At 41.2% G+C, this 14,457-nt stretch overlaps 1 protein-coding gene across 2 annotated transcripts in view; it reads right to left on the minus strand.

Annotated features, from left to right (window-relative positions):
• Positions 1 to 14,457, minus strand: part of HS2ST1 (heparan sulfate 2-O-sulfotransferase 1) — a 223,600-nt gene that overhangs the window by 15,049 nt on the left and 194,094 nt on the right. For both annotated transcript variants that reach the window (XM_069094556.1, XM_069094557.1), the window contains exons 3-4: positions 14,233 to 14,318; positions 5,661 to 5,799 (exon numbers count right to left, since the gene is read on the minus strand). In XM_069094556.1, the coding sequence (XP_068950657.1) occupies positions 5,661 to 5,799; positions 14,233 to 14,318 (225 nt within the window). The remainder of the gene's footprint in view (positions 1 to 5,660; positions 5,800 to 14,232; positions 14,319 to 14,457) is intronic.

Genomic DNA, 14,457 nt, shown 5'->3' on the forward strand with positions numbered 1-14,457 from the left:
GTCACACCACAGAGAAAAAGAGAATTGCACATGGACCCCTTCAACTGAGGGTTATACCTGGTCTAATATATTATAAGTAATAAACTTAATATCCTAAATTAGCAAAATTAGATAGAGACAAAAATCCCAGATTCCATGAAGGCATGGAAGGGTCACCCTGGTCGGGCATCCAAGTGAAGGTGAAGATGGCTTTGACTGCTAGCTTGGGGTCTGCGCTGCTTGGAAGGAATTGGAGCAGGCTTTCCAGGAGGCAATGCCTCTGGGAGATGGAACCCTAGATGTCCAGGAGGTCGAGTCACTCAGAGTGTCACGCCGGGTGTCCGGGGCAAGCTTTGGAAGCAGCCACTAGGATCAGGTGCCTCTGCTTCTGGACTCCCTAAAACCTTGTTGCTTCCATTTGCAAAATCAGCATGTTCAAAGTGAAGTGTTCTCAGTTCGTCATGATCCTTGCTGTTGCTGATATATGTAAAGCATCTGGAAGAGGGAAGAAGATGGAGGGATCGCGGCCTCTCGAGTGCTTTTGATCACATTACAAGCTGACGCCATCTCACTCTAGCCTAGTACACAGAGGCTGATACCTTTTTTTTTTGCCAAAATAATTGACCATCTTGGTATCATATTATGAAACTATTCAGATGAGAGAATATTTGTAAAGTACCTAGTACAGGGCCTGGCATATAGTAGGTGCCTAATAAATGCTTATTTACTCTTCTCTCTCATTCATAACATTTAAAAATAAAATCAGTGTAAACTATGAAATAGAGATAAAAGTCATTATGTGAACATTCAAGAAATACACACATCATGAGAATCTTTAAAATATTGTCTTACTAAGTACCATTAGCTGGATTTTCCAAAAGTGAGGCTTGGTTAGTCAGACAGTGATAGGAATGATTTGTTCATGAAATACTCTGGGTCTGGAAAAATTTTTCTACAGCGCATACTGCCAGTCTTTCAGGAGGACTGGGGTCATGGAATGGGCATAGGAATAAAAGGGGGCTTTGCATAAATTTCAGAACAAAATTAAGGAGATTATGCCTTGTTTGGGACAGCCAGATGGTACAGGGAATGGAGTCAGGAAGACTTAGTTCAAATCTGGCCTCAAACACTCAGTAGCCACATGGCTCTGGGCAAGCCTCCGCTCTGCTTGCCTCAGTTTCCCCATTTGTGAAATGAGTTGGAGAAGGGAATGGTAAACCACTCCAGGATCTTTGCCAAGAGAACCCTAAATAGGGTCATGAAGGGTCAGACAGGACTGAAGAATGACTGAACAACAGCAATGTCCAGGGTCAAACTAACAAGCTGTTTTATGTAATGTTATTCTGGCGTATTAAGTTATACTTCAACACATCAGAAGGCCCATGATTTCATCTTTGTGAGTACTGTCTTCTTCCACTGAAACAGATTACGATTCCTTGACACTTTAGAAAGAGATTTCTCATGAGCTGATACGGCCAAAAAGATTCTACACCTGGTGGGTAGCTAACCTGAGGGTGAGCCTTTTCAAATTCAATTAGGCTGGCCTCTGAACAACACATCTACAGCCTGTTGCCACGTCTCAATGGAATTTGTTTCTGCCAGGGACTGAGTTGCTGATGTTGCCTTTTAAGTATGCAGGAGCATGACTTCGAAGACTCGCAAAGATGCCAAAGATAGGGATGGTCAGTGTTGGAGAGCTTGTGGAAAGTTGGGCACCCTGTTGGGAGAGCTCGAGTATCAGCTCAACCAATCTGTCAAGAGTCTGGAATTATGCTAAGACAGAGACTACGATTACCCATTCCCTGTGAACCAGAGGTCTCACTGCTAAGGACTTAGCTACAGGGCAGACAAAGACAAAAAGGCCCCATGGACAACAAAACATTTGTAGCAGCAGCTTTTTTTTTTCTTAGTAGCAGAGAACTGGAAATAAAGAAAATGCCCAATAATTAGAGAGTGGGACAATTGTGGTATGTGAGTATAACAAGATAGAAGCATGAGAAAACTCAGGGACTAAGGCAAACTGAGGGATTCTAAGCCAGGGGTGGGAACCTTGCAGCCCAAAGCCCAAAAGGATTTGTTCTATAAAATTTGGGTTCAGTTAGAAGGCCGCACTGAGCAGGTGAATGACTGGCCAGGCTGGACAGAGCTAGGGGGACTGAGGGGCAGACTCCAGCACATCTGCTCCATGCCTCCCACCAGCCCAGCCTCCTTTGCGCTCAGCGTTGTTTGGGCACGCTGCACCCTCCTGGGAGCCTCTTGGGACTGAGGGCACTGGGGCTTTCTTCACCCCCCGTGGAGCTGAGGGGGAGTAGATGTGTGAGGGGCCCTGGGACTGGTACTGGGGACACAAAGGATGGCACAAAAGAAATATCTACAAGCAAAATGGACCCACTTCTCAAGGAAAGACAAAATTCAACTTTGGAAACCTCTAAACACAACTGAGAACAAAGAAGCTGGTTTGGTACTGAAGGAACTTGCAAAAAATATTCAGTAGAACTAGAATGCTGTGAAAATGAAATAGAAAAGGCCGCACTTAAGGACCTAGAAGGCCACATGTGGCCTCACAGCTGCAGGTTCCCAACCCCTGCTCCAAGCAAGACCCAGAAAATAATCTACACAATAAATACAATAATGTAAACACATAACAACAAAAAAATTAAACTGGACATTTTAGAATAATGGATATCAAACTGGGCTAAAGAAGAGAGGAGGAAATACAGCTCCTTCCCCTCTGTGCAGAGGTGGGGGACCATGGGGACAAAGCACTGCATACTCTATCAGATTTAGAAGGTATGCTGTTTAGTTTTGTTGAACTGCTTGTTTTTTCTCTCCTTTTTATTCTTTGTTAGAAGGAATGGTGGGAAAGATATATTTGGAAATGAAGGTGATGCAGAAACAAAAGTAATTTAATCCCCCCACCACCCCCCTCTCCCCCCCAACAATTCCAGACCACTCCCATACCGCCTTCTGATATAAGCACAATTTCACATGTATGATTGTATGGAACACCACAGCTTCATGTCACACAGTCTGGGAAATGCTAATTTACATTGCTTCTATTATTTCCATGTTATATGTTTATCCCCAGATTGTTTCAGTTTTGGGGAAGAAAATACATAAATCTGCTAAGACTTAAAAAAAAAAATCCATTAGTTTCTTGAGGGCTAAGAATGTCATTTTCCATGTCTGTACCAACAGTACCTTGTACACGTAAATGTTCCTTGAGTTAAATGGAATCTGGTTCTCAAACACCAACCTTCAGACAACTAGTCCTTGCCTGCTGAATAAGACGCTAATCTATGGCATATGGAAGGCAAAGAATTGTACCAATCGAAAAGCAGTCACTGCGACCTCTGAAAAGTAGCATCTGTCAACACAACACACCAGAAAGCTTTGTCCCTTATAGAGCTGATGGGACAAAAAAGGATGAAATCATGGATCGGCCCACGATTAAACAATGACCTCTAGTCATTTTTAAGCCTGTTGTTTGCACTCAGCGCTCAAGTGACTACAGTTAGTCATCCACAAAAGGAGGGTCAGAACTGGAGGGTAGGTCCCTGTGCTCCCTCTTCTAGCTCACTCCTTCTTCTCTCCTGTTTAGTTTCCACTAAGAATGCAATCCCTGGGTCCTGTGACAATGTTCCAGGCATCTACTCTGACGTATGAGAAGCTCCTTAAGAAGGAAGGCCCAGGGCGGCTAGGTGGCGCAGTGAGTAAGAGCGCCAGCCCTGGAGTCGGGAGGACCTGGGATCGGTTCTGGCCTCAGATACTTAACACCCACACAAAAAAAAAAAAACTGGCTGTGTAACCTTGAGCAAGTTACTTAACTCCAATTGCTTAAAAAAAAAAAGCAGGAAGGCCCCTCTGCAGACCCCCACAACCCCAAGCCCCATCAGCATAACTTTGGTGATAAGTAAGGCACTGGCAGTTAAGATCGATAGAATTTACCTGAAATAAAAGAAAAGATACATTGTTAAGATTGGGAGGCCCACACATACTGCACAAGTATGAAACTCACAAACCTGTCCCTCAAAAAGTAAGTCAAGTTTAGGAGCCAATCTAAGTTATTAAATCAGGAACTGAATTTACAAAACTGAGAATTCCATTCCTACTACCATGAACTTAAAGAAATTCCTCAAAGTTCCTCACATGGGAATAGCATTTACAGAAAATCCGATGTATCTTCTCATTGCACTTACATGTCAGGAGGCAATAGGCAGCACCACAGTGGAGGTGAAGTCAGGAAGATCTGAGTTCAAACACAGCCTCAGATACTAACCAGTTATATGACCTTGGGCAAGTCACTTAACCTGTTGCCTCAGTTTCTTGTGGATAATTACAGCATTCTTGGGGTTGTTGGGAGGCCAAAAAGAGATAATATTTGTAAAGTGCTTTATGATGATGATGGAGAATCGTCACTATACAAAGAACCCTTTTCTTAATCTTTTTTTGGGGGAGAGTAGACGCAAAGGGGGTTTGGTGGTCTAGATTTAGAATCATTAGTGAACAAAGTTTCCAGTAAGAAAACTCCTTTCAGCAATGCAGATTAGCACTTGCTCTCCAACTTTACAGTTGCTGAAAGTTTCTGGAGGGATGGACAAGTCAAGTGATTTGCCGGTGATCATACAGCCAGCAGGTGTCGGAGCTGGGACTTGAACCCGGGTCCACCTCGACTCTAAGGTCAGACCTCTATACCTCACATTGTGACATCATGCTTCCACTCTCACAGAATCCTCAGAGTGACACAAAAACAAGATCTCCACAAAGAGCTTTAAAAAGGGAGTCACCAGGGGCAGCTAGGTGGTGCGGTGAATAGAGCACCGGCCCTGGAGTCAGGAGGACCTGGGTTCGGATTCTGCCTCAGGCACTCATCACCAAAAAAAAAGCCGTGTGACCTTGGGCAAGTCACTTAACCCCAATTGCCCTCCAAAAAATAAAAAAAAGGGAGTCACCAGCTACCGAAGTAACTTCCCATAAAATGAGAAAAATTTACGGTGGAAGTGAGCAGAAGAGACAGTGTGAGCTACGAGTCAGAGCATAAAGATGGGGCTCAGGCCGCTCTCGTCTGCTGCCTTTCCGTTTCCTCATCAGTAACAAAGAATTCAACTCTGGGGCTTCCAACATCCCTCCCAATTCTGAACAATGCAGAAGTCTATGAGACTGACCAAGAGATCCCGGAACAGAAATAGCCCTGCCTGAGTTCAGGAGAGTGAATTGGTATCAAAAACTATTACTAAAATAAAGAGCGGTGAAGCTTCAACTTTTGTAAAAATTGAATTTTGTTCTTGGTAGTATATTAGACATCATCTGGCACCAAACTACTTTAGAAGGCAGTGAATCAAACATGTACTACGGCAGAGAGGGGTGCAAAGATTAGCCCCCAACCCCCTCCTCCTGAAGAAATCACAGATCCTTGAAACACTGATGATACACAGAGATTAAAGATCCACAGTGTTTTAATGAATGATTTTAATATTTTGGTAATTAAATGTTACTAGGTCTATGTGACACTGACATACAGTCAAAGCTTCTCTATGTGGGTTAAGAAAAGACTTTAAATCAGTATTTTGTTTTAAAAAGTAAACACTGGAATGTTGTTCACCAAATTCGATAAGGCAAATAGTTCTAAAATGAAAAGTCACTTTTGCATTAAAAAAATAATCTTGAAAATGAAGTATTACCTTTTTGTCTCCTTGTTTTCTTCTCCGTAAGCCTGGTCTGTAATCATCTCCGAATCGTAGAAAGTAATAGTAAGAAACCAGCCTTTCGATAGGATCTCTTATGACGTTAATATAAATTGGCTTCTTTTTAACACCAAATCTGAAACAGAACAAAATTTTAAAAAAATGTCTTGTCAAAGGCGGGCTCTTCAGAGGCTACTTGTGCAAATAAAACAGCTGTCAATTTATGTGTATCTGGGGCCTGACAAAAAAAAGGACAAGAAATAACAGGAAAAGATAAGAGAAGAACAAAAGAGAAAGAAGGATTTTAAAAATCACACAGTCAAGCTCTAGTGGAAAAGAAAGCAACATTTAAATGATGTTCCTTTGTTAGGTTTTAAATTGGGGAGAAAAATTCCTCCCTAAATTAGAGAATACAGATTTTTTGGGTAGAACCTTAATATTTGTCATTTTAAGAGCATCCAAGTTCTTTAGCACATTCCAGAATGACTTGCTTACAGCAGATAAGGCGACAAAACCTTATCCGACACTAAATATATTTCTAAAATTGTCTGCCTCACTAAACAAGAGAAATATTATCAATGCATACAGCAGAAGTCCAGGCACAGAGCTATTACGGATTTGCCTTCTTGGGGTGATCTAGAATATGCCTCTTTGTATTGCACAAGATTCTGCTTTGGTGAACATTGATTTACATTTGACCCAGCACCAATCTGTCACTAGCAATGTCGGAGCCGTAGGAAAGGAATGAACTTCCTATTGCTCTCACTGACTAATAACTTTTTGTCTGCCCCCAAAGCAGCTGCTCTTCCCAATTTCCCCTTTTTCTTTTAATGGTACAACTGCAACCCAGTGCTTGGGACCCCAGTCATTTTTTTAAGCCTTTCCCCTAATCCAATGTTAAATATCACACCAGAGAGTTGACCATTTCTCTTTCTTCCCACGGGCACCACCCTAAATCCAGGCTGCTGTATCACCTCTTGTGAGACATTTCTAACTGGTTTCCTCATTTCCAGTCTCTCTATCCAATGCATACTGCTGCTATTTCATCTTCCAAACACACCCCTCTCATGTCACTCATTAAGAACCTGAAAAGACTATGTAAAATATCAACTTTGCCTGACTTTCAAGGTTCCCCATCAACTAGTACCTGCTCTATGTCCCCAACCTCACCAGCCATTAATTCCAAATACTGAACTGCCATCAGGACTATCTCTTACCATCTCCCTAATACATCATACTCACTTCTGCCCCTCTGGTCTGAAATAGGCCCTGTGAACTCGTCTATGCTTATTCAACAAACATTAAACATTGATCATGTAAAAGCAGTGTTATCAAAATTCTACTTATATTTCAAAGTTCTGTACCAGTTCAACCTCTTTGCTGAAGCTTTTCTGGTAACATAATGGATTCCCCCCTATCTCTTCTAAATTATTATACTCACTGCTAAGGATAATTTAGCTTTATAATGTACTGTGTCTTAGTCAGTGATTAAATAACCAAAAGGAAAATTGCATATAGGGCCTGAGCAGTTGGCAAACTATCCAGTCAGCCATTTATTAACTAAAATTGACTACACACAGCTTTTCAACTTTCAAATATTCATAGATCAGAGACAGTAGAGACTTCAGAGTGAGTTGTCTTGGGAATCAGAATACACCTTCCCAGAAAAACATACCACAAATGGTAGATAAACAACCAAAGTAGTTGTGATAAATGTGATACTATGTGTGTGTATACAGATACATGATAAAAAAAAATGTAAAAAATATCTGCATAAAGACCACACCCATGAGAGAGAGGGAGGAGGGAAGGGGAGAAAGATAGAGGGAGAAAGAAAAAAAGATGGGGGGGAGGGAGAAGTATGTATGTGTGTTTGTGTGTGTGTGTGTGAGTGTGTGTGTGTGTGTGAGAGACAGAGAGAAGGGAGAAAGGTAGAGGGAGAAAGAAAAAAGAGATGGGGGGAGAAGTGTGAGTGAGAGAGATAGAAAACCCACACAGAGAGAGACATTGACAGAGAAAGAGAAAAAGGCAGAGAGAGAGAGAGAGAGAGAGAGAGAGAGAGAGAGAGAGAGAGAGGAGCAAGAACATATTTCAGCTACATTACAGGACAAAGAGCCATTTCTGCGAGAGCGTGACACTGTTTCTATGGGAGAAAGCTTTTGCCAGGACTCAGTAATGAACATGTAAGGGCCAGGGTCCCCCATCGTGCCTGGCTGCTGGCATTACTGAGAGGGGACTGAAGGGGAATGTGAGTGTGTGGAGAACACATCTCCACCTCCAGTTCATCCTTCTTACTGTACTAACAGATCCCTGCAGGGCTCCAGAGGAAGCCTGTTCCTGGCTTGGGGAGGCCATTTGTATGAATGGGGCTTTCATGAATTGGGGACTATGCACATAGGCATACTGAGGCAATGAAATACCGTGATTTCAGATGTAAAACAGAGGAATGCAAAACTAGTAAAAATATATCTGTGATATTTAGCTCAATTAATTATAGTTTGGTCGTAATTATAGAGATAATCCTTGTAAATAGTGGTCTATAGAGAGAACAAAGCAGTCCTGTGGTCATAGCTTCTGCCCTTAATTCCTGGTAAACAATTCAATCTGATATAACAAACATTCAATTAGCAGCTGCCGTGTGCAAGGCCCTCCACAGAAATAAAACAGTCTCTTTATTGTAACCCTGAATTCTTGAAGGTGCTCTCACAAGTTCTGGATGGTTGTACACCTTGCAGGGAATAGCTCTGAATACAGGCTCCTCATCTGCAGGCAGGGCTCTAGGTGATGAATTTTTTTTTTATCATAAAACATGAAATATGGATAATTACCAGCAAGATCTCATTCCTTCAGAGGAGACATTCCAAAAGAAAAGGGGAAAAAAGTCATAGATGGCACTTTCAACACATGAATGCCTGAAGATGTCCCTGTGAACCCCATCTGCCTTGTCTTCTCCACTGGTATAAGCTATCATGAGAAGGGGCCAGAACAGGCAGGTTGGGGCAGGTGGAGTCCTTCATGCTCAAAGAGGACCCAAGTGACACCACTCTGGCAGGGTCCAGGCACAGCATCTCTGACTCTGCAGAACCCAGCTTCACAGTCCCCCCACTGACAGCAAAGCAGACTCCATCCCACTGAGTACTTTTTACAGGCTCCAAAAAGTCATTTGACACAGTTGAAAAACCCAAAACCCCAAACCCTTGAAGGCTCTTAAAGGAGTCCCTCAAGCAGGAGCTCTCCACTCACGTGTAAAAATCACACAAGAGTGTGGGAGATGTAACCAGAGACTACAGCCAGTGAAGCGTCAAACTGGGAGGCTTATGCTCAGCTAAGGGGTTTTGATAGGAGCTTGGCAAGCATGGCAGGGGACGGGGGAAGGGGAACAAGCATGCATCAAGCATCCACCACGTGCCGGCACTGTGCCCCACACTTTACCAACATTATCTCATTTGACTCTAACGACAGCCTTGGGAGGTATGGGGCTATTATCATCCCTGTTTTACAGATGGGGAAACCAAGGCAGGCAGCAGGTACATGATTTGCCCAGGTTTACACAATAGTGTCTGAGAACAGATCTGAACTCCGGTCTTCCTGACATCAGGCCCAGAATGCCATCACGCTGCCTACAGTTCACTTCCTCCCCTCTCCTCTGCCTACCCACAGCCCAGGGGAGGGGATGTGTCTTCTTCCTTCCTTCCCTTCCCCTCCCAGGTGGATGCAGAAGGGGCTGGCAGAGCAAGGGCTATAATGTCATCCATTCATGGCTACGCACCTGACCTCCTCTGCTCACCACCCTGACCTCTGCGGGAAAAGATCCCAGAAACACTCTTCCACATTCTGCTCAATGGACCATGTTGGGTTCCTGTGATCACCATTTCCTTTTCTAGGGACATTCCTTTATCATGGTCTTAATAAATTATTCTACAATTTTGTCAGGAAATAAAGTCAGTCTCACTGGCACACAGTTTGCAGACTCCATGCTCTTTGCATTTGAAAAAATTGGGAAAACATCTGTCCTCCTTTAGCATTGTAGTACCTTTCCAGTTCTCTATGATCCTTATATTAACAATGTCACCAGCTCAGAGCATTCACATTTGCCAGCTCTGCCAGTACCAAAGATGGCTTAAAAGCAACTTGAACCCATTAAGGGTAGTAAGATGGCCCCTTGCTGCATGGATGATGGCTTCAAGCCAACTCTCCAGTTGGTCCGACCCTCCAACAGTCCAGCATCTTGGCATAGTAGGTAGGGTGTTGACTAGAAATGTGAAAGAAAGTTGGGACCATACATGTTGATCAGATCCCTTGTACTCATTAGTTTAAATTTCCAAAGTCCAGAGAGAGGAGAGGTTAGCACTGAGTCAAAAAAACCAAGAGAAAAGTCCAAGAAGCATTAGAATCTCAACAGTGTTGAACGCTGCAGAGACGTGGCTATAACAGCGGAAAGACCATTGGTCCTGTTTGCTGATCCCTGACAAGAATAAAATAAAGGGTGCTACCACAGGTGCCATTTTGGATTCAGAGCAGTGTCAAGTGTAGACAGACAGGAAATGATAAAGGTGCACATCAACAGAGACACATTCCACAAAATTCCATTTATTAAAAGACTCTGGGTCTGAAACTCTTCCTTGATTCTTCTCTATGGTTTTTTTAAACACTTACTGAAATATTCAGGGAGATGTTTCTGTTCCTGACATTTTTACATTTACTTGTCTTGCTATAAGAGCTAAGAACAGTGACTACTGAGGTGATGGAGGGAAGAGAAAAGGAGCCACTGAAAAAAAAAACCCAATACATTTCTGGGGCACCAGAGGTACACTCCCAACAACGTTATAAATAACAACGAAATCTTCACAGAAATACATGGCAAAGAGACTTTTTTTATAAAAGTGTGTTTTGAAGGCAGCTGCTGTAATCGTACTTGACCCTTGCTACTGACTTATGACCAGGGACCATGTGACCTCGCGGTAGCTGTAACGTAAAAGTCTCAGAAGATGCTAACTGAAACTACAGCATATTTAGGGTCAAATGACTCTATTTGCTTTTGGGAGGGCAACTGGGGTTAAGTGACTTGCCCAAGGTCACACGGCTAGTTTTGTGTGTGTGTGTGTGTGTGTGTGTGTGTTAAATGTCTGAGGCCAGATTTGAACCCAGGCCCTCCTGACTCCAGGGCTGGTGCTCTATTCACTGTTTCATCTAGCCGCCCCAAGGCTGGCCTCATTTAAAAAAAAATTCAACTTACTTATTTCAACTGGTCATTTTTTCCTTTCGATTTAGTGCTTTCCAGAGGCTCAATATCTTTAAAATGTTTTTCTCTTACAGATTTGTAGAAAATTAAGGCAGTGAAGATGATTAGAGGTGACACCTGAGTACTCTTGTTATGACAGGCTAAGAAATCTATTCACATTTTTTTCACTGAGTGATAATTTTTTTGTTATAAAAAGATAAAAGAAATTTGGGTCAATAAAAATTGCCTCTGCTCTTCTTATCTTGTGAAAAGTGTCTAAAATATTTTAAAGTATAAAATATCCTTGAAATTTGTGATGTTTACCATACTTATTTTGAAAGTTATTTTTCTTCATTTGTTTCCAATTAAGAAAAAAAATACAGTTAACTAGAAACAAAAAGAAATGGAAAAGGTGGGGAGAGGGGATGAAGAAATGACCAGAAATAAGATAAGAGGTTTACTTACATTCCTCTGCAGCTAAAATCTAAAAACATAGGCTGAGCTGAGAAAATAACCTTCAGATAAAAGAAATGTTTCTCAGTGATCCAAATGAAAATCAAAAGGAGTGGTCCTGTTATTTCCCTGGCTTGCTGCCTAATAATACATTTTCCTGGTCATACACCAGCCTCTTAAGACTCTAACAAAGCTATCTGGATACACATAGAAATCTCCCATCAAAGTATCCCCTTTTCTCCTAGAAGGAACATGTATTTTTTGCCATTGTTGTACCTATAAAGCATTGAGTCAGACAAAAGAGAGAAAGATTTCAGAAGAAAAGTAAACTTTTTTTTTTTTTTTAATAAAAATGAGCCTAGAGAAGTTAGGCAGCACAATGTATAGAGTGCTGGGCCTAGTGTCAGGAATATTTGAGTTCAAATCCAGCCTCAGACACCTATTAGCTGTGATTCTGGGCAAGTCACTTCACCCTGTTTGCCTCAGTTTCCTCATCTGTAAAATGATCTGGAGAAAGAAATGGTAAACCACTCCACTATCTTTGCCAAGAAAACCCCGAATGGAGTCACGAAGGGTCATATATAACTGAACAACAAAATGGTAAAAAAATTCCTCCCCCTCCTATCCACTGGTAACTTGTACTGATAATAAAGTTATTCAACAAGATTTTGGCAATGACTTTGACTAAGAGCTATTTTAAAAAGAAGAAGAAAAGAAAACCTAGGAGAAAGCTGGGCTTCCTAGTCAAGCTACAATTTTTCTGGCCTAAATACATTGAGTGGAGATTTGGAAGTATCATTTTTAAATGTCAGAAGACTAATAAAGAGAATTTGTATAGTAATTTTTTAAACCTCCAATATAACATGAAAATCACTCAAGTAGAAATAGCCTTATACAACAAAGTTTTTTTTACAGTATTTAATAAACAGGATACTTTCCCCCCCAAATGCTTTTACACTTTAAACTACAAGAACACCAGAAAATACTTCAGATCTTCTTTCTAAGTACAAGCCTTTTGCCAAAAGCAAAAAGCATTCAATCTATATTTTAATAATGAAATCTTCAAGTATTAGAAATCAAGCTGCATGTGGCAAAAATAAATCATTTAGGTGAAAGGGTAACAAACATCTACTTCAAGGATAATGCAGCCTGGAGGGAGAATATGCATATGAATGAAGTGTGTGAAATTGGTTAGGTGCCTTTCCAAAAGAAAAATAATTAGTTTATTTTAAAGCTGCCTATAAAATGTTTTTTAATACTACCATATGAATTATTTATAGAGAAAGGTATACCCAACTTCACACACAAAAAAAAAACCCCGACAATTTCACTGAGTGGTTTCCAAATACTGAGGGAAACACTGGAAAGAAGAATGATGTAATTTTATATTCATGATCTTTGGGGAGAGATTCAGTTTTAATTACACAATTTCCAAAAAGTTAAGGCTTCTTAGGCTTCATGTTAACATGTACTCCTATTAAAACTTTTGGTGAAAACCAAAAGATTTCTCTCTACTCTTTTGTCTTTTAATCCTTCAAAATAGGAAAAGCTAAATGGAGAGTTTGGTATCAATGCAGTTTTCTTGTTTAAGTCCCTTTAATTAAAGTTGGCACATGCCTGGGGGAGAATTACTTTGAAGTCATGACCACCAATGAAAAGCTCCGAGAGATGTCATAAACCGAAATAATAAAATTCGTTATTGTACTTTGTGATGAGTGGCGATCTCAATTCTTCTTTTAATGGTGCTTTTGAAGTTAATGCCTGGTGTTCTAAGGGGGTAGGATTTCAATTTCAGGTCTCAATCCCCTTTCACAAAGGCTACAAATGTGCATCATCTTAAGTTACCAGGGATACTTGAATGAACTTTCAAATGAGTCCAAATGGTGTGTGTTTGGACTACTCAATGCCAACAATTTCCTGGTTAATTCTTAATAGGGCACAAATAGACTCTAGAGGGAGCCACATGCAGACTTCAGTCCCTGTTGGCTGTAACTTTACAGTTGGCAGTGACAGATTCTGGTGATTATGCCTCAAACCCCCCCCAAATAAAAACGAGGAGAATAAAAGAGAACCCTTTATTTCTAAAACAGTGCTAAATGAAAGTGAGAACAGAAGAGTGGTCCTTTTTCAGACGACTTCTCAACTGGTCAGGATGTTAAGACTAAAATAATGTAGGCAAAGACACAGTGTCCCATCAGCCTCAAGGTGACCTCGCTGAGGAGCAGAAGCCTTTTACCAGGCCCTGATGACTGGGCGATGGGGGAGAGCAGGTTCTGCCTGCCCGTTCTTTCAGTCAATGAGGCATGTCACGGAGATGATTTGCTCCGTCTCTAGGAGGAAAACCTAGTGTTCTAATAAAAGCAGTCTTCCAGTCATGCAAGGAAAAGGGCTGGTAGCAGTCGTGGCTGTGGTTATCTACTGTCCTGCAAGAGTGATTAAGATGAATAATTGAAAAAAAAATCAAAATCAAAGGAAAACTCCAGGCCTGTTCATTTTAAAAGAGATGAGAATTGTCAATTTAGGAACACTAGAGGGCAGTGATATATAAGAAGGTAGGGCATCATTTACCAGAATTACAGATTTAAAACTGGCAATTCCATGCTTTTTATATTTTATTTTGGAAAATTAAGATCACAAAAACAACACCAATTCAAGGCATTTCTGACTGCTGAAGGACAAAATATCTGAGAGGATGCATTTTTTTTTTGCTTTATTTTTTTGGAGGGGGGAAAGTAGGGCAATTGGGGTTAAGTGACTTGCCCAAGGTCACCTGGTTCACAAGTGTTAAGTGTCTGAGAAAGGATTTGAACTCAGGTCCTCCTGACTCCAGGGCCAGTGCTCTATTCACTGTACCACCTAGTCGCCCCTAGAAGATGTATTTTTTGGGTAACTTACTTTGCAAAATCCAAGTAAGATACATGTCCATGATAAAACCCTGGTTTCATTTCTTTCCAGGAAGTTATGTTCTTCACAAAGCGCACCTGAAAAATAGAAACATACAGATCATTTAGGTATAGTTTAAATTTGGAAATTAAGATTTCAATATAGTCCCTTCAAAGTCTTAGAAACACCACACACAGTTGGGACACTCATGTAGATTCAAACCCAGGGCTAAAATCT

Source organism: Petaurus breviceps, unplaced genomic scaffold (genome assembly GCF_028583685.1).
Source record: "Petaurus breviceps papuanus isolate PSGF00001 unplaced genomic scaffold, PetGlider_PUasm1.0 220, whole genome shotgun sequence".
NCBI lineage: Eukaryota > Metazoa > Chordata > Mammalia > Diprotodontia > Petauridae > Petaurus > Petaurus breviceps.